General features: G+C 37.8%; 1 protein-coding gene across 3 annotated transcripts in view; it reads left to right on the plus strand.

Annotated features, from left to right (window-relative positions):
- chka (choline kinase alpha) overlaps nucleotides 1-21433 on the plus strand; it is a 76364-nt gene that overhangs the window by 24680 nt on the left and 30251 nt on the right. Inside the window, exons 2-4 of one of the 3 annotated variants that reach the window (XM_062022427.1) lie at nucleotides 1840-1948; nucleotides 5913-5973; nucleotides 10729-10782. In XM_062022427.1, the coding sequence (XP_061878411.1) occupies nucleotides 1902-1948; nucleotides 5913-5973; nucleotides 10729-10782 (162 nt within the window). In that variant the 5' untranslated portion in view covers nucleotides 1840-1901. The remainder of the gene's footprint in view (nucleotides 1-1839; nucleotides 1949-5912; nucleotides 5974-10728; nucleotides 10783-21433) is intronic. The other 2 variants (XM_062022425.1, XM_062022426.1) reach the window with 2 other exon arrangements.

A 21433-nucleotide genomic window follows, 5' to 3' on the forward strand; every position in this document is an offset into this window, starting at 1 on the left:
GTTGTTTCCATCGTTCACAATACAGCACCCGAAACCCCTTTGCATCTGTGGGGAATGGCTGTCATCACGATGGCAATGTGCGCTTATCGACTTTGCCACACCATTCATGGATTCAATGTTTCTTATAACAGTTGATGCCCATTCCCAATGACCAGAAGTGATCAAAATGAAAACAACCACAGCGCAAAGAACCATTGAGGTTCCGAGGACTATATTTGCCAGGAAAGGCGTACTTGAACAGATCTTCACAGATTATAGCAGACAGTTTGTTTCAGAAGAATTACAGAGGTTTTGCGGCCCACAAGTTTTATATGAATGGCACTTTACAGTGTTGTGTGGGGAGCTAAACGAACCTACCAATCATGGTGGGGTATATGACTCTTGTGGGCAGGACATCGACCGAGCTTGATGCAAGCAAAGAAACATTTCTCAATAAGCGAAAGTTACAGCAGTGTTGCAATGGCTTTTTCTTCCGTGCCTGGCTGGTTTTCTCGTTTCTATTGGGCACACACGGACATTCGTTCTAACGCCCTGCGTTCAAAACACTTCCAGAAAAAAAAGTTTTTAAAGTTGCTATTCAGTGGGACTTTATACGTATATGTCGTGGCTTACTTCCAAAATTTTGGTGCCAATAGAACGAAAAGGCACTGCAACAAAAGGCTCAGGCACAAAACACAATGAGCAGGCAAACAGGCGTGCTGCCAAGACAGGCAAGAAGGCACATAGTGTCCGTCAGCGATAACATAACCCGGACCAATTATAGTGTCACACTATTATTTATTTGTGGGTCATTATTTTGTATACGCATCAGGATATTTGCATTGTATTTGCGTCGCCTCACACGATCAACACTACATATATTTCTATTTGATTTCATTTGTTTTTTATTACTACGTTTACAACAACAGCACGGTGTCATTTCCGCTTCTTTATCGAGTAATGGCCCTGGTGATCATGTCACCATGAAAGACATGAACATCGTGCGCAAAAACAAAGGAGACTGCTACCGGGCTATTATCCACCGTTCAGCTGAACAGGAAAAAGCGGAAATGACGCACATTGCAGAAATTAAGTTCTCCATACTCTTTAATTTAAACCCGTAGTTATTCTGATGCATGTTTTGTACTAAAACAATTTAATTGGAAATACATTTTTGAAAATGTATGTTTTTCATGTTAGGTGTGCCGTATATTTTCCTTCTTTTTTGTCCTTTGCCAATCACACCTTTGCTATGTCCGCGATCATAGGTCTGTTGCTATGTAGCAGCCAGGTAAACACATACGAGGAGGGGGATCGATCCATATATTGGTAGTGTCGATACCAAGGGTAGTATCAATTTATGATCAATAATTTAGTGATTAGATCGATATTAATTTTTTTACAAATACTTTTTTTGTCGTTTTTGGTAATGTTAACCCTAACCCTATCCCCAAATTAGCGGAATTAGTCCCTGGACACAAGGCAATGGATTTAAAAGAATAGTAGATGGTAAGTGGTTTTGTTTAGTTATTGTGTAGTATTGACTTTGTTCTGATCAAATAATTGTGAAAATAGGGAACTAATTTGAATAATGTCAATAGCACTTAACATAAATGCATAAAAAAGTTGCAATTAATACATGTGATTGCTATCTATTGGCTGATCTCACTCGCGAAGGATAAAACCCATATAACACTGATCGAAACTTTCTTACTTTGGTTGTTTGTTTGATATTTGCCAAATAAATAACCCTACGTTTGTTTAGTTTTAAACATGTTTTTCAAATATCATAATACATCTTATGCATTAGTGTTCTTATATGTTGTTTATGTCATTATGGCTTATGACTGTGTTTTGCAGAGGTGGGCTGAGCAACAAGCTCTTCTTGTGCAGCCTTCCAGACAGTGCGGACACTGTTGGCGATGAGCCCAGGAGCATTCTGCTGCGCCTCTACGGGGCCATCCTGCAGGTGAGATTCCTTTCTGTTATCGTTTCTCAGCTCAAGGCTGTCTTTTCTCCACATACTGTAATAATATATAATAACTTATAATTACACTGAGGCATTTGTTTTCTTATCAGTCTTCATTAAGTTCTAGCTGCCCTTTTTCAGGATGAGCAGCAGTCACAAATATCAAATATTTCAGATTGTTATGAATTTAATTGATAATAAAGTTGATTTGTCTGTCCTTCAACAAGATAGAGTGGGGAAACTAAGCATTGAATCCCCTGTGCTGATTGAGTCTGTTACCCCATTACAAAGAAATGGATTGTTAATCATGTTATTGTAGCTGAGACAGACAGAACATCAACAAAAATCCAGAAACCAAAACACTGAAAACGTTCATATTTGAGCCGGTAAATGTTTGATTCCAACACAAAAGGTGATTTAGTACTTGTTGTATGAAGTATTGTTGGCAAATACAGAGCTCAGATGCTTCCTGTGGTGGGTTTTGGTCCTCACCTCTCTACAGAGACTCTCCAAATACTGAGGGTTTCGAGGCTGTCACTTGGCAACTGTATTGGCTTTTGTACTTTCAGTATTTAACGTTGTTTTTTTACGGAATATTTATTTTTTATACATTTGTATTTCTATGCATATCATATGGCACACTACAATCTATTGAGTTCACATAAATGACAAATGATCTAAAATAATGTATGTAGTATTTTTTTCTTCAGTCAGTTAATACAAACATTGAAGAATTGAAGTTAAATATGTTATCGAACTAATAGCGTATAAAATAACGAAATAAAAAACAACGTCACAGTTACTTTGCTGAGTAATTAATTGCTCCTGTGTTGTGTGTCATTCTGGGCTGGTCCTTTACCTTTCTCTTAGCCATCCTTGCCTCACCAGGTGAAGTCTTCAGTCATTCGTACGAGGGCACCGAGTATGGCGTCAAAACAGAAACAATGCAGAAGTCAGCGCGGATATATATGCTGATATCGGACATATGTAAAGTGTTCATAAATGAACAATATTGCAGTGTAAAACAGTACATTTAAATAAGTATCAAATAATTATAACACAGTAACTAACGTGTCCGCATCATTCAGTTTACCATAAGCTTAACGTCATGAATGTTTGTGGCCACTCCATTTGGTGTCGCCAAAACAAACAATTACAACTCCACTTCAACTTAAAGACCGCATAAGTCCAATCCAGACGGTTAATAGGGAAAATAAGTGTGTGTTTTCCGTACCTACCATTGTTATGTTTGACTAATTTCCCTTTTCTAACATTTTTCTAACATACAACAATATCAGTAGTGTAAAAGGTTTATTGGGACATCCCCAGTTCTCATGGTCCATTTCAATAAATACATTCATGCCACAAATAGATTTGGTGCGACATCACTCATAAGCAAATCACCTCTCACCTGGTCTGCAAGAGAATAAGAAGACTGAGCATGTGGGATCAGTGTTGATAGTTTAACTTTTGTTTTAGCCTTTTCAGCATTCAATCTTGTCAGTGTATGTTTTGGTATTTACATGTTTTTTTTCATAAAGGAATTTTGAAAAACAAAAAACGACTCTTTTTTTAAATTTCGTTTTAAAATACAAAAAAAAAATGAAGATCCCAGCAAACAAAAATGGAAAAACAGACCAAAACAGATGGTTTTTCATAAACTGACACCGGAAGTCTTTATTTTCAAAGTAAAAGCGTGGATACTACAGTACCCGTGTGTCTGGCTAAAATGTATTTGGAGCCCTACACATAACATATTTTAGACATGGAACAACGAGGTCTGACGTCTGCATATACTCTCATATGAAAGTGGAGGCAAAAAAAGATTAAATCGTGCACCAAAGTACAGGTTTTCTTACAGGGCAGTTTGGGTCCTGTCTTTAAAATCGCTACGTCCGGTTCCGGTGTCAGAAAATGAAAACATCAATTATGGTCTGTGCATAGATATTTCTGGAGAAGTCTTAGAACTTTGTGCCATGTCTAAAATTTTAGATATGGTGATAAGGGACACCCTTGAGGAATGCCCATCTTGATTGATAAACTTGGATTTGTGCCTTAGACTAGTAAAACACAAATATTAATATTACCATAAAGTCCTGTAAATATCTCATGAAATGTAATACCAAATGTAGTGTGTTCTAGCACTAAAAAAAGAAAGTCATGTTCCAGTGAGTCAAACACTTTATAAAAGTCCTAGAAGAGCAGAAAACCATCATGTGTAATTAAATCCCTGTATTCACTAATATATTGTGTTGTTATGAATGGATCGTCCTTGGAGGAATCCTGATTGTGTTTAAAATGCGGGGATAATTACTACAATACCGTGTGCTTGAAACGCTTGCTAAAATGTAAAGAAAATATTTTACAAATGGCCCTAAGTTCCAAGACTTCTACAGAAACTTCTGCGCACATGTCAACAGAAACTGAAACTGAGAAACAGACCAAAATTGATGTTTTCATAATCCGACACCGGAACCGAAAGTAGCGATTTTAAAGACAGGACTGCGAACTGTACTTTGGTGCGCAATTGAATCCTCTTTTGCCTCCATTTTCATATATGTGCATATAGATATCTGTATATACAGATGTCAGACCTAGTTGTGCCATGTGTAAAATATTTTCTGTGTAGGGCTCCAAATACATTTTTGTCAGACACACGGGTACTGCGGCGAAGAAGACACAACAGACTCCCTTCTTGTCTCTCATGGGCACACACCTGTTGTTGTTGACTTTGGACTGACTGGCAAGAACACCAAGGCCGCGGAACAGAGACACGCGGCAGGCTTACACACACATGCATCCACAAAAAATATACGCCACACCCACATACCCAACCCCCCATCCAACGCCCTTGACGCGAATCCCTTAGGGGTGATAGACGGCTGGGCAGCGCCTGAATAGCTGCAGCCTACCATCGTAGCCCCATTCCCTCCCCTTTGTTGCAAGTCTCGAGATGTATGTTGTAATATGTATATATGAGGAGGTTTTTTCCCACTCCAGACTTGGCCCCCTTAGGAGCCCAGTCTAGATTGTATTTTTTTACTCATCCTCCCCCAGCGTTGACCTTTTTCCCATCTTTTACGGGGCGCCTTTGGGCAACCTATCAGCGTTCCTGTTCTGTAACCCTGCACACTGTTTGTTTGTCTAATCTTGAACGGGTTTGTGCTGAAAACAAAGTTTTTTTGTACTTGTGCAATGACAATAAAGACCTACCTACCTACCTACCTACCTACCTACCTACCTACTGTAATATCGCTTTTACTTTGAAATAAAGACTTCCGGTGTCAGATTTTGAAAAACCATCTGTTTTGGTTTTTGTTTAATGGGATCTTCATTTTTCTTTTGAAAACCAAAAAAGAAACGCTTTGTTTTTCAATTTTTTTGTGTTTTAAAACGAAAAAACCTGTCGTTTCTAGTTTTTCAATATCCCTTTATGAAATTGAAATACCAAAAACATACACTGACCCAATCTAAATGCTCTTTTTCAAAAAAGCAAATCTGATGGAAATGTTTAGAGACTGAAATGGAAGAATGTATCATTCTCAATGAGCATCAGCTGCTGCAGCCTGATAGCAGATCAAATGCTTATTTCATTTTTGTAGTTTTTTTTAGATTTTGTGTTGATATTCTGTCTCTATATTACAACAAAGCCACCGTAAAATATATCGAGCAATGGTTAAACCTACAAAAGCAGCCGGGGATCAAATACTTATTTCCCCCACCATCAGGTGGGCTCCAAGGTTAAGTAGAAAGCAGACAAGAAAGAAGCCACAGTTGATGGACGTAGATGTGGGGACGCAACATTACCTGAGGTTGGAGGGCTTTGTGATTGTGTGTTAGAAGCTGATGATAGTGTTTGCATGCACATGCCTTCATTCCTTGTGTGTCTTTCCACACGTGTTAGCCATTGTCGTACATAGTGATGTACCCCCATGGCTGTACATGCATGTGTTCTTTGCCGTAGGCTTCCCAAAGGAGCATGCCTTGGGCATTCTTGTTCCCTGTTGAGCCCACCAAAAAACACGGTACAGTATGAGATCTCTGAAATCTCAGACTAATACAAAGACGTAACACACACTCATGTAGCGCAACTTTGACTGCTGGCAGTGGTAAGTTGCGGTGTGGAGAGAGTACAGAACTGTGAAACCCCTCTCCTGTTTGTTTCCCCTCTAAATCTCCATGTGATCCTGCTTAAGCAAACAGTTTAGCTTTTGAAATAGTCTTAAAGCCACAAAGAGCTGCAGGATAACTCCCCGATTGTTACTTTCCCAGCTGACAAAACAATTTGCTAACAAAACCGGAGTGTTTTTAAAGTTATTACTGAGACCCTTCTAGAATTTGCAATGTAGTGACGGTGCCAAGTCATGCAAATGTGACCAATTACGACCTTGCAACTTTGGCCAAACCCTGCACAATCATCATTTTCGCCACTCGAATCAAACACGCAAATCAACTGTCTAATCAAAACGTTTGTTTGTTTCTTGTTCGGACAAAGCAGGAACAGCAACGATATACCAACTCTCGTATTACTCGTAGCTCAGACCCTCCTTCAATTCCCATCTACAAAGCTAAGCATTTTGGGTACTGGTCTATATAGGAATTCAGCAACACATGCGTAAAACATACACAGAGAATATCTGCAACTGATCTGCAATTCACAACTTCGCGACTGCGCCATTTCACGCAAGGTTAACCAAATATGGCAAATATACTTTGTCCAATCCCCATAATTTCCTTGCACATTTTGACCAATCATAATTTTCTCCAATCAAATCAAACTACCTAGTCAAAGCATATGTTTGTTTCTTGTAAAGACAAAGCAGGAACAGCAATGTGTAATGATATCTCGACTATTTATTGAACAAATGGCACAACTCTCGTATTTACCCGTAGCTCCAACCCTCTTCTGATTCCCGACTACAGCACTAAGACTTCTGGGTAATGTCGTGAATAAACCTTTAGCAACACACATACGCCCTCACTTCCTTTTTTACATTGACAGAGATGTTAAAGGCCTACTGAAAGCCACTACTACGGACCACGCAGTCTGATAGTTCATATATCAATGATGAAATCTTAACATTGCAACCCATGCCAATACGGCCGGTTTAACCTATAAAGTGCAATTTTAAATTTCCCGCCACACTTCCGGTTAAAAACGTTTTATTAGGCTGACGTATGCGTGTGACGTCACGAGGGCAAGGGAAGTATTCGGAGCCCGTAGAAAAAGCTCTGTTTTCATTTCATAATTCCACAGTATTCTGGACATCTGTGTTGGTGAATCTTTTGAAATTTGTTTAATGAACAATGGAGGCTGCAAAGAAGAACGTTGTAGGTGGGATCGGTGTATTAGCGGCTGGCTGTAGCAACACAACAAGGACTACTTACCCTGATAGCAGACGCCTAGCCGATGCTAGCCGCCAAACCCACGGATGAAGTCCTTCGTCGCGCCGTCGATCGCTGGAACGCAGGTGAGCACGGCTGTTGAGGAGCAGATGAGGGCTGGCTGGCGTAGGTGGAGCGCTAATGTTTTTATCATAGCTCTGTGAGGTCCGGTTGCTAAGTTGCTAAGTTAGCCTTAGCGTCGTTAGCAACAGCATTGTTAAGCTTTACCAGGCTGAGAATTATTAACCGTGTAGTTACATGTACATGGTTTAATAGTATTGTTGATCTTCTGTCTATCCTTCCAGTCAGGGATTTATGTATTTTGTTTCTATCTGCATTTGAGAACGATGCTATCACGTTAGCTCAGTAGCTAAGTGTGTCACCGATGTATTGTCGTGGAGATAAAAGTCACTGTGAATGTCCATTTTGCGTGCTCGACTCTCATTTTCAAGAGGATATAGTATCCGATGTGGTTTAAAATACAAATCCGTGATCCACAATAGAAAAAGGAGAGAGTGTAGAATCCAATGAGCCAGCTTGTACCTAAGTTACGGTCAGAGCGAAAAAAGATACGTCCTGCACTGCCTCCAGTTCTTCACTTTAACGTTCCTCATCCACAAATCTTTCATCCTCGCTCAAATTAATGGGGTAATCGTCGCTTTGTCGCTCCGAATCTCTCTCGCTCCATTGTAAACAAAGCAAAATTGTGAGGAATATTACCTCCTGTGACGTCACGCTACTTCCGGTACAGGCAAGGCTTTTTTATCAGCGAGCAAAAGTTGCGAACTTTATCGTCGATTTTCTCTACTAAATCCTTTCAGCAAAAATATGGCAATATCGCGAAATGATCAAGTATGACACATAGAATGGATCTGCTATTCCCGTTTAAATAAAAAAAATCATTTCAGTAGGCCTTTAATGACAATCTCTTATCGTCTCTTGTTTACCAACAAAAAACACCGCTACGGATCACGCTCAGCAATTTTGCATCCAAACCAAAGCGGGGGTAAACTACGTGCAATGTGTTAGAACATAAACAAAAGTTTAAAATGGACAAGCACTTTTCAAGCATAAAACAGAGAGAATGTCTGCAATTTGTGGAGGACAGAGCAGGCATTAAGGGAGCCTTTCTTTGTGTTTTTTACAATACAGCGTAGGGATGTAACAAAATTAAAATTTAATCTCATAGTTCTGATGAAAATTATCACGGTGAAAATGGCAATGATTGTTCTCACGGCATTGTCGAATGTGCTCAAAAAGTACTTCCTTTTATTAAAAATATATACTTTCTTGGCAGAACAAACAATAAATTATATAATATATAATATCTTATTTGCTCGTGCAGCAATGTGGTTATACAATTTTAGTTTTGGATAAGTTGTTTTATACAATGTTTTATTACTGTATTGCCATAAAACGAATGATGCGTTATTTGTTTTCCAAACTTTGTGTGCATAATCCATCCATCCATTTTCTACCGCTTGTCCCTTTTAATATACAACTTAATTTGTTGGAGTTGTTATAATCATGAGCTTTTTAGCTTTAGGTTTACACAGAAAACAAAAACATTGATAACATTCATAAAATCGCAAGCCTCAAAAAGCTCCCGCAAAATCAGGCACTTTAGGCCGCAACAATAACACATAATGAACATTTAAATCCCGGAACGACTGATTACTAAAGCCTCACAAGCTTAACCATATTTGTACATATCCTGCAAACAGTTGTGTAATAATACAAACCAACCAGATATTTCGGTATGGAGCCTTTGGTGTGCAGAAAGTGTATATGGTGTCTACTCGCTAAACAAAAAAAACAGTCCTTGTAGGATTTTGCGATAATGTGATCACATAAATTGAAGCAAATTCTTCCAATAGCCACAAATATTGCACGGCCTTGCAACTTTGCTCAATTCCAGCAACTTATTTGTGGCCAATCACTTTAATTTTCTCAAAGGAATTGGTCTCTGAGCGCACATCAACTCATCAAAACTCTTTCTTGTGAAGACGAAGCATACACACACACTGTATATATAGTTGAAACGGCACAAATGCCACCCTCCCACAAAGCTCAGACCGACTTCCTGTTTTTGTCTACAGCACTAAGCCTTCTAGGTAATGTAGTATATAAACATTTAGCAACACGTCCTAGTCTACATGAATTTATATGTTTATTTAACTTTTATTTATTCAGGATAAGGCAATTAATAGCATATTTTTATTTGCAATGTTGACCTAGCATAGAGGCAGCATTTACATGACCAAGATGTTGATGTGTGAATCTGTCATTGTCTCTCATTTACCAACCTAAAAATGTGACATTTATTTTTGTAATTATAATTAATTATCACTAATAATAGTTAATAATGAATTAAATTAGTACAGTAATTCGACAACGAGCTCTAAGTATGTGCTTTTACTGCCATTTGGTGTGTACTTTTAGTCTATGTGGTATAAAATGAGTAAAACATCAATTCAGTTTTTGTTCTCCAATTTTTGTCAAAATACTGTGCGTTTTAGGTTAGTTACAAGGAACACTTAAAACAATGGTAACAAATTAATAGAATCACAACAATTCAATGTTTTTGGGGAAAAAAAGGCCTTGAAACATTGCAACTTTCTGACACAACTTTCTGACAAAGCTGTTGTGAATTCAAGCATTTAAAGGCCACAACAATTACAATAAAAGCCCAGTAAATCATGTAGGGACTGTATAATACAGTCCAGTCTTAGCTTTAAAACCGAGATACGTACCCAAACGTGATTATGGCATACTGTTACACCCTTACTTTACTCCCGACAGTGTTTAGTGTGCGATAATGACAGCGTCAGACTGAAAAAGGCGTCATGGCCTGTAAGTTAATGATTGTCATGAAAAGCCATTTTTTGATTTACCCACAAATTTGTGGCTCGATGTGACTCACGCTCGTTAGTACCTGCTGTTTGTGTAATTCCTAATGGATAGCCGCACAGATGCACTCAGTCCTTCACCAAGACAACTGCAGCAGTCTCTTCCTTTAAGGAGTTAGTGGATCAAAAAGCTAATAAAATGAAGGCTGTCTGATTCCATCGGCAGAGTGCACAGCTACTAATGATTAAACAAAGCGTACATATGCTTTAAATGGCGTTTCTTGGCAATGAAAGTATGCGAGTGTGATATTGTACCGTAAGTAACTTAGTTTACTAGATGCTTACATCTTCAGCCTAGCTTAATCAAATATGATCCCAAATACTTTCAACAAAGTGGGGTCAAAGTCATGTCCTTGTTTTGTTGCCTGACGCATGAGAGAATGTGTGTTAGAACCCACGCCGGATTATCTGTGCTGTGGGTATGGTTCGCACAGGTGGCTTCACATGTATTAATGGATAGTTCTTTGCTTTTTCTTTTGTTGATAGATGTCCTGTAATAAGGGAGAATCCCAACAGTCAAACAAAGACAATCCCTTTCAAGTAAGTAGTGATGATGGTGCCACTCTACGCCATTTTCTTTTGCCTTTGACCATCTTTGTCAGCTGGGTACTCACCTTAAAACCCTCTTTTCCTCAAAGGTCTCTGTTTACTTGTCCTTTTGTCCGGATGTGATGCTATTTTACTGGTATTTAGTTTTGGATGTGCAGTGGTACTTTTGGTTACGAGTTTTTGGGGATAAGAGCTTTCTCTCAGCTAAATGTTATCCTTTAGATTGCAAGCAAAATTTGGGTTATGAGGCTCCCCACCACTAGTTGGCGTAGCGATTGTCGCAGATAACTCCATAAGAGCCGATCAAAATGTCCGTTCTTAATCGCTAGTACTATCTAATAATTAGAGATCGATACAACTCCGTTTTTTTAACCATGCGAACGAAGAAAGAGAGTGGGAAAGACACATCCACTACATAACGTGTAACTAGCTAACTTGGTGAAGCTGTTGGAGCCCGCCTGTTGGTACTCGTCTGCACTATACTGAAGCAGAATTAGTCGATAACGCCAGCCAAAGACATTACAATAATATCTAAACTGCGGACATTTATCAATGAAAATATCTAGAAGCTGCTGTTGGTGTATTTTATAGAGAAGCAGCTGAAAGGAGACACAGTAAAAGTCCATTCTCCAAGGTAAATGCTGTATTATATAATTTAGAGATGTCCGATAATATCGGCCGATAAATGCTTTAAAATGTAATATAAAAAATTATCAGTATCGGTTTCAAAAAGTAAAATTGACTTTTTGAAATGTCGCTGTACGGAGCGGTACATATCCGGTAAAACACGGACGTAGGGCATACTTGCCAACCCTCCCGATTTTCCCGGGAGACTCCCGAATTTCAGTGCCCCTCCCGATTTCCAACCGGACAACAATATTGGGGGCGTGCCTTAAAGGCACTGCCTTTAGCGTCCTCTACAAGCTGTCGTCACGTCCGCTTTTCCTCCATATAAACAGCGTGCCAGCCCAGTCACATAATACTTGCGGCTTTTACACACACATAAGTGAATGCAAAGCATACTTGATCAACAGCCATACAGGTCACACTGAGGGTGGCCGTATAAACAACTTTAACACTGTTACAAATATGCGCCACACTGTGATCCAACACCATACAAGAATGACAAACACATTTCGGGAGAACATCCGCACCGTAACACAACATAAACACAACTGAACAAATACCCAGAAACCCTTGCAGCACTAACTCTTCTGGGACGCTACAATATACACCCCCGCTACCACCAAACCCCGCCCCCCTTAACCCCGCCCACCTCAACACTCCCTCCCATCTCCCAAATTCGGAGGTCTCAAGGTTGGCAAGTATGCTCTAGTATACTCTGGACTGAAGCTGAGTGCCTTCATTGTTTTTGTAGCTGTTGTTTTGAGGCATGTTTATAAAAAATAATGCACTTTGTGAAAGTCAAAGTATAGTATTTCCCATAGTTGTAGTGGGTATTAGGATTATCTCAGGGAGAGCATGTCCCAAATTCCAAGCTGCTGTTTTAAGGCATGTTAAAAAAAATTATGCACTTTGTGACTTCAATAATAAATATGGCAGTGCCATGTTGGCACTTTTTTCCATAACTTGAGTTGAAGTTGTTCTCTTATTTTGGAAAACCTTGTTTTTGATTGATTGATTGAAACTTGTATTAGTAGATTGCACAGTACAGTACATATTCCGTACAATTGAACACTAAATGGTAACACCCGAATAAGTTTTTCAACTTGTTTAAGTCGGGGTCCACGTTAATCAATTCATGGTAAAGTTACATTGTTTAATGCATCCAGCGGGGCTTCACAACAAAATTAGGCATAATAATGTGTTAATTCCACGACTGTATATATATGTATCAGTTGATATCGGAATCGGTAATTAAGAGTTGGACACTATCGGAATATCGGATATTGGCAAAAAAGCCATTATCGGACATCTCTAATATTATTACATTACTTCATAAAACAACTGTAGTTGTTATGTTAGTACTACATTCTATTGTAGGGATTTTGTTGGTTTTGCTTCCACAGTGCTCCCTGACTCGGCTACATTGTTAACATCCATGCTCCTGCCAGGTCTTGCCTTAAAGTTCTTCCAAGTGACGTAAAATGTTCCTCCAAAGTAGTTAGCCATAGCCCAGACGTCAAAATTCCGATATAAACAAAAGAGAGTCATATTGTAGATCATCGAACCAGGAAGGGAAATCACAACAGATATCCCAAATGATGATGAGAGTGTCGGAGAAGAGAAAAGAGAATATTCAAGCAAAATGTACAACGAAGTGAGGAAGATCATAACCGCACAATTAAGTAAAGTCACTTATTTTGCGCGGACCACTTCTAGTATGACCACAGAACCGTATGTGTGTGACAGTCCATTACATCGTCGACTGGGAATTAAAAAGTGCCTGCCTGCAAATTTATTGTTTATCTGAGTTTGATACTTCTTGTATTATTTGCACAGCTATGTTATTTATTTTATGTAGAAATAATATTTTTCTATTTTATTTATGTTATGTAATTCTGTACTATTTAAACAGTTTCTTTTCTGTGCTATCTTGGTTAATAGCACAGACGACGTCCCACTGGGGTGAGTTTTTCCTTGCCCGTATGTGGGCTCTGTACCAAGGATGTCGTTGTGGCTTGTGCAGCCCTTTGAAGTTTAGGGCTATATAAATAAACATTGATTGATTGATTGATTGATTGAATAAAAGTACCACTGACTGTTTACAGCAGTGTTTTTCAAACTTTTTGGAGTTGAGGCACATTTTTTTTATTGAAAAAATGCGGAGGCACACCACTAGCAGAAAACATTAAAAAATTAAACCCAGTAGTTGATGTTGACACTAAAAAGTAATTTTGGCAAGTGTTTTATATGAATTCAAACCATAACCTCTTGTCTGAAACTACTGTCACGACCTGTCACATCACGCCGGGACTTATTTGGAGGTTTTTGGTGTTTTCCTGTGTGTACTGTTTTACGCTCCTATTTTAGTGGCTTTTCCTGTTTTGTTGGTATTTTCCTGTAGTAGTTTAATGTCTTCCTTTGAGCGCTATTCCCCACACCTGCTTTGTTTTAGCAATCAAGACTATTTCAGTTGTGCGGACGCTATCCTTCTTTATGTGGACATTGTTGATTGTCATGTAATGTACGGATGTACTTTGTGGACGCTGTCTGCTCCACATGCTGTAAGTCTTTGCTGTCGTCCAGCATTCTGTTTTTGTTTACTTTGTAGCCAGTTCAGTTTTAGTTTTGTTTTTCATAACCTTCCCTAAGATTCAATGCCTTTTCTTAGGGGCACTCACCTTTTGTTTATTTTTGGTCTAGATAGATAGATAGTACTTTATTGATTCCTTCAGGAGAGTTCCCTCAGTCTAAGCATTAGATACAACGTTTACAAAACAATTAGCTACCGGCTGCCACCTACTGATATGGAAGAGTATTACACGAGCTCTAGACAGCTCAGACACTCAACAACGGCACTTTATTTGCAGATTATAACTACTGGTTTGCATAAAATATTTTTAACCCAATTAGGTGAAACTACATAATATCCCACGGCACACCAGACTATATCTCACGGCACAGTGGTTGGAAAAACACTGGTTTACAGTACAGTTGTCTTTCAGTTAAATTTCAGTGAATATCGCTCAAAAATGATTATCTTTATATGTATACATTTACTGAAAAATATTTCGAGATATATATCGATTATCGAATTTAAGCAAAAATATATCGATATATACTTTTTCGTCCATATTGCCCAGCCCTATGTCATACTACGGTATATATGGTAATATCCAGTGACGTGCAGTCAGTGGAGGCAGGTGAGGCGGGGCCTCACGTGCCATCATGGAAAGAAAAAAAATTTAAAGAAGAAAAATGTATTAAATTGTTATATGTATCCAGTGATTATACTATAAAGTTATTTTCCATTTAACTTCACCAGTTTTAGATTATTTTTATTCAAAATTGCTGAATTTTCACATTTGCCGTTCAAATACTGAGAAGAGACGGTGCAGTGATCAGCAGCCAGTTGAGGCACGTCACTGCGTTGTGCCTCAATTAGGATTGCGGACTCGGCTAACTGCTGGCCTGCTGTGCAGTGAGACCGTATTGCTATATGAACTATATTATACATTTCCATAGTTTAGTTAGCTGAGGTATACAATGTACAGTGTATTTTGTCAACAACTGTATGTGTGTAAATATTTCTTGTGCTGAGCAATCATAAAACTGCTGCGAAGACGGACTGGCTGAGGCTCGCAGTAATCCCGCCTCCTGGTGGTAGAGAATGCACGCCCGCTGTAGAATGCACCCCCTGACGGGAGTGTTATATCAACTAAAGCCCACACTTAAACTTTCCACGTGCAAGATTGAATCTATTTAAAAAAGTGATTTAATAAGAAGCCAAAAAGGGCAAAAACAATAATGTTTGTGTTGGAGGAGTTGTGAATGACTGCAGGGCCACAACATTAGGTACACCTGCAGACTGCAGCACGGATTTCATATTTCATTCATTCACAACTCCTCCAACATGAACATTATTGTTTTTGCACTTTTTGGCTTCTTATTAAATCACTTTTTTAAATAGATTCAATCTTGCACATGGAAAGTGTAAGTGTGGGCTTTAGTTGATATAACACTCCCGTCAGGGGGTGCATTCTACGGCGGGGAGCATTAATCCAGCACAACAGCAGCGCATGGACTTCATTTATAAGTAAAGGTAAGACCATAATAACAATTTTTTTATTACATGTGCTTTTTTGTGTGCTACAGTTTGTATGTGTAAAGTTAAAGTTAAGTTAAAGTACCAATGATTGTTACACACACATTAGGTGTAATGAAATTTGTCCTCTGAATTTGACCCTACTTCAAAAAATACTAGTTAAATACCGTAGTGCCTGGTCAGTAATTGTTAGCATACTTGGATATTTTTTAACAAGGACGTCGTGTTGATCATGACAGCTCAGTTACATCGCCAGAAACTACGACGAAAGTGGAGGAACTTTGAGAACCTTTTTGATGTCTTTATACTATTTATATCCTCTTTGTTACATTTGAGCTCCATCCATCCATCCATCCATCCATCCATCCATCTTCTTCCGCTTATCCGAGGTAGGGTCACGGGGGCAGCAGCCTAAGCAGGGAAGCCGAGACTTTCCTCTCCCCAGCCACTTTGTCCAGTACATTTGAGCTATTTAGAAAAAAATCCAAGGTAGGAAGAAGTCCTATGATTGTGTGTAACCCAGAAAGCGGCATGTTGTGTTTCGGTATGTACCGTATTTTTCAGACTATATGTCGCAGTTTTTTTCATAGTTTGGCCGGGGGTGCGACTTATACTCAGGAACGACTTATGTGTGAAATTATTAACATATTACCGTAAAATATCAAATAATATTATTTAGCTCATTCACGTAAGAGACTAGACGTATAAGATTTCATGGGATTTAGCGATTAGAAGTGACAGATTGTTTGGTAAACGTATAGCATGTTCTATATGTTATAGTTATTTGAATGACTCTTACCATAATATGTTACGTTAACATAGCAGGCACGTTCTCAGTTGGTTATTTATGCGTCATATAACGTACACTTATTCAGCCTGTTGTTCACTATTCTTTATTTATTTTAAATTGCCTTTCAAATGTCTATTCTTGGTGTTGGGTTTTATCAAATAAATTTCCCCAAAAATGCGACTTATGTATGTTTTTTTCCTTCTTTATTATGCATTTTCGGCCGGTGCGACTTATACTCCGGAGCAACTTATACTCCGAAAAATACGGTACTCGTCACAGACGCCATTCACTCTGAGCACAATTTCCTGCCAATGCTTGGCTGAGCATCATTTGATCTGCTGACAATGAAAAAAGTTTGAAATTGAATGAAACTGAACCGCATTAAGTGACCATTAAGTTGTTGTTTTTTTGGAAAGAACCAGACTGCAAGTGTGAGCGAACCCGCAAACACATAATAATGTACCTGTACTACAGTTATCATTACACAAATGACTTGTTAGTACTTAGTTGCTAAATAATTTCTTGTTGCTAAGTGATTTCTTGTAAGGGCATGCAAGCAAAATAAAGTTGCAGCCTCACACCTCCAACATTCCTGTTCCCTAAGCAAAGTCTTTACAAAATGAACCACCGCTGAAGGAACTGAAGGTTGATCCGCTGGCCTTGTCTGGTACAGATAAATCCTCTTTGCTTTAGAAGGGATGCCTGCATCATTGAGCGCTAGTTACTAGTGACTTTTTGTTTTCTTTTTGGTGTGAGCTACAGGATCGCAGATACCTGACTTTGGACACGGCTGCCCTAAATGTAGTCATTTAAAGACTGGCCAGTGTTACTCAACGCTTAATGTATTGCAAGGGCCTAATCTGCATCATTTCACCCAAATTGCCCAATGTCCCATTCAGAATCTCATGTTCTGGTTCAGGTCGATAGATATGAGTTACTGGCATAAAGAACCAGACAGATAAGTATTGAGGTTGCAGTAGCAGCTGTCACCAGCTCACAGTGCCCCTATTGCAACACTACAAGGCTGGACAAGATTGACGTAACACTACACTACACTTACCACACAATATTTACTACTCTACACTTACTACACTACACTTACCACACTATATTTACTACACTAAACTTACCACATTACACTTACCATACTACATTTACCACACTACTCTCACTACACTTCACTTCCCACACTACATTTATCACACCATATTTACTACACTACACGACACTTAACACACTATATTTACTACAATACACTTACTGTACTACACTTACCACACTATATTTACTACACTACACTTACTATACATACCACACTATATTTACTATACTCAGTGTTTCCCATAAACTGCCAAGATACCTGTGGCGGTGGGGGCGTGGCTATGGGCGTGGTCACCATGACATCATCAAGTAATTTGCATAATTTACTACAATTATATGATTTTCTCTAAAAGCTCAAAAAATTTATACTTACTAATTAATAATAACAGTTTTGTTTTGAACGTCCATCCATCCATCCATTTTACAATATAATTACAACACTTTATGTCCATATTTATATACAGATTTGAACAATAAGTTATTAACTGAAATATTTATTGATTGTGGTTCTTACAAAAAATATATCTTATAAAATATAAAAGCTAAAATGTCTCATAAAGCTCTGCCCCTTTAATTAGTGCATACTAAATAATTTAACTTTAGCCTACTACTACAACCATATTATTTACCAGCAACATAAAGTGAAACAGAGGCAGAGGTGTCCTGCCACAGTCAGTAACAAATAAACAGAAAACCGTAGTGGTGGTAGATAGAAACAGAGCTTCATCAAACATCTGATCCACTGAACAAAGAGCTCCAAAAATCTTGAACTTTAGACTGCCATCAGTTTTACTCCCTACACTTAACCATGTGTTTCCTACTGCCTGCAGACTTTGCACCCTTTGTTATATACACATGTTGTGTTTCTAATATAAATACATTTAATAAAGTCAAATACAAATAAGGCAACAAGAGAAGTATCCTACACTTCTCTTTTGTAAAGTAAATCTGAACAGCCGATATGGGCATCTACATCAACTATATGATTTGCCTGAGAAGCTGGAGAGGACAAAAAAAAGATTTTTTTTTTTTTAAATTTTAAAAAAATTTTTTATTTATTTTTTATTTTATATAATTTTTTTATTTATTTGTGGCGGACGTAATTATTTCGTGGCGGGCCGCCACAAATAAATGAATGTGTGGGAAACACTGATACTACACTTACCACATTACGCTAGACTTACTACACTGCATTTACTACACTACACTCACTAGTCATTTGCATCTTTTCTTGTTTTGTATTTTACAAATTACATATTTGTGTCGCATAGTGCCGGCACTCACTTTTCCGTCCCGGGGTGGATTATTTTGCAGTCCGACTTTATTTATTTTTTTAAAGTAGAGAGACTTAATCCAAAATGCCTGGGATTCTTTGTTTGGACACGGCATTGGTGGAATGATATGCAGTTAAACGGACTTGCTTGTTATGTTCAACGTTTGTACAATATATACACACTATAATTGAGGTGATATACAAAAACCGGACCTGATTTTGACAGAAATTTTTGTCATATACTCATGGAGAACTGTTGGTTAAAGTAGTTGTAAAAGTAGTATACTATTATTATCATAATTGTGTTGTTGTGTAGCATAAGAAAAGTATTTGATAATCATCATTACCACAAGAACCAACTTAAAACTTTGCTGTCAGGAAAAGAATAATAAAAAGCTAAACTTTCCCCCATTGCCCCGCCACATGAAGGTTTGTTTGTAATGCTTATCATTTTGGTTCAAACTGATTAGTCATGTTTGTGAAGTTTGACAGGACCCAGGAAATGCAACTCTTTGTACATACAGTTTGCAGAGGCACAAGTAGGTGGACACTATTAATATGTAACTTTATACATTTCGATATTGCTTGACACTTTCTATACTCCAAGATGATGATGCTGAGGGTATTAATGTGATCATCACTGCATGGAGTGTTGCATAATGGAATAGAGCTTACTCTTAATTTATTTACTAAAGACATTATATCATCTGCATGTTAGTGCTGTGCTACCGAGTATCTTTAAGCAAACAAGATGAATGAACAGCTGATATACAGTTTTTATAAAAGAAATGTCCCCAACAGGACCTGATCCACCACAAAGAAATGATTTCATTGGATGTTCTTGACAAACCCATTTATGGAAAAGCTATACAGGAGAACCTTTTTTGAAAGGGACAGACAACATTTTTTTTCACAAAATTAATGGATATAGATGACTATTTTTTATGTTGGGACTCGCTCCAAAATTTTTTTAAGTTAAATAAATTAAATAATGTTAATACACATATTGTACAACTCAAAATGTTTACTGGTCAATCTCAGGCAACTTTCTTTCATTTTTGTACTAGGTTGCTATGCTTTGCTTACAAATCATGTTTTTTGGTTGCAAATCTTTTTTTTGGTTCCAAATACAGGTGGGAAAAATGATTCTCCCCGACGCATCTCGATCGGAACGTGGACTATTCTAAATCAATCAATCAATCAATCAACAAATGTCCTAATAGTGATTGTTTATGAATGTTAAAGTAATACAGACAGTTCTTTAATGCTCCCATGATGGCTTGAATTTATGAGTGTAACTGCTGCCTACCTCTGCCGTCAACACATTTAGAAGAAAAATACCAATGATTAAGAATGCGTGAGACTGACCAATAAAAGGTCTATAACATACTGTATTGTTTCAGAGGAGGCCCCACCCACATTATTGAAAAACTCTTTGTAACCAAAAAAATGTATTTGCAACCAAAAAAAAAACATTTGTAACCAAAACATTATTTGCAACCAGAAAAGTTTTTTGCCACCAAAAGATAATTAGCAAAAAAAAGTAGGCCCTGCCTTTTAGAAGTTGAGTCCTAATGATTGGTAATTAAAACATTATTTTTAACCAAAAAACGATTTGTATCCCTTAGAACATTTGTAACTTAAAAAAAAAAAGATTTCCAACAAAAAACCCTGATTTGTTACAAACAACAAAAACATTTGCAAAAACCTTTTTTTTTTTTTAAACTTTTTTAAATTTTTTTAAATATTTTTCATTTGTTTGCAAATCTTATCTGGTTTACAGATGCATTATTTTTTATTTCTTTGTTGTTTTAGAAAGAAGGGACAGTCAATAATGTGGTTTGAGTTAATCTGGTAAAGAAAGCGGTAGAAAATGGATGGATGGATGAACATGCAAGACACTTTTAAAAACAAAAATTTGATTCTCTGGGGTGTAAATGGCACACATTTGTAATTGTAACTGATAGGTAAAAAAAAAAGTCTGGTTTATTTTCTTCTTGTTGCAATATAAGTATTGATGATGTCGTAAGAATCGTAAACAGGACGTCACAAAGCAGAGTCGTTCCTGGCAAGGCAGCTTCCTGCTGGTTGTTGCATGAACTGGAGGACATTCTCTGGCTGCTGGCCAAAGACTACTGGGCCCTTTGTTCTTTCTCTGCTGCCGCTTAAACACTTAAAAGTCAGTATTTTCATTTCTAATACGCATCAATATTAAATATGAATATAATATTGGATGAAACATTACTGAGAATAAAAGTGTTTGTTTTAAAACGTGTTAACAAGAACTAAACTGTATTTATTCTCCCAGTTATTTTAATCTCAGTCTTTAGCACTTCAGTTATTATTTATGAAATGTCAGTGAAGAAGATTTTATAAGGGTGAACTAACACGAAACCAAACGTGGGCAAACAACGGCCTAGCTGGCTTTTTGCTCGAAGCTGGCAATATAATTTGCAACGCTATTTTGAAATTACTGTAAATCTACAACTACAAGAACAATCTATTTCCATTGATGGGACGGCGTATATAATGGCAGAGCGGCCGTCCTAAAACTGGAGAGTACTTTGGTTCGAACGTGTCCGATATCAGCAAAAACAAATATGCGATTTTATTTATTTGCATGTAAAATGTGTGCTACTATGTCCGATACGAGCAGTCCTGCAGCGTTATTATTTTTGCAAAGCTGGACAAGTGTCCTACAATAAGCACACTAGGTTGGTCTTTTCCTGTACTTTCGTCAAGGTTTTTA

The sequence above is a fragment of the Entelurus aequoreus genome, linkage group LG16 (assembly GCF_033978785.1).
Source record: "Entelurus aequoreus isolate RoL-2023_Sb linkage group LG16, RoL_Eaeq_v1.1, whole genome shotgun sequence".
NCBI classification, from domain to species: Eukaryota; Metazoa; Chordata; class Actinopteri; order Syngnathiformes; family Syngnathidae; genus Entelurus; species Entelurus aequoreus.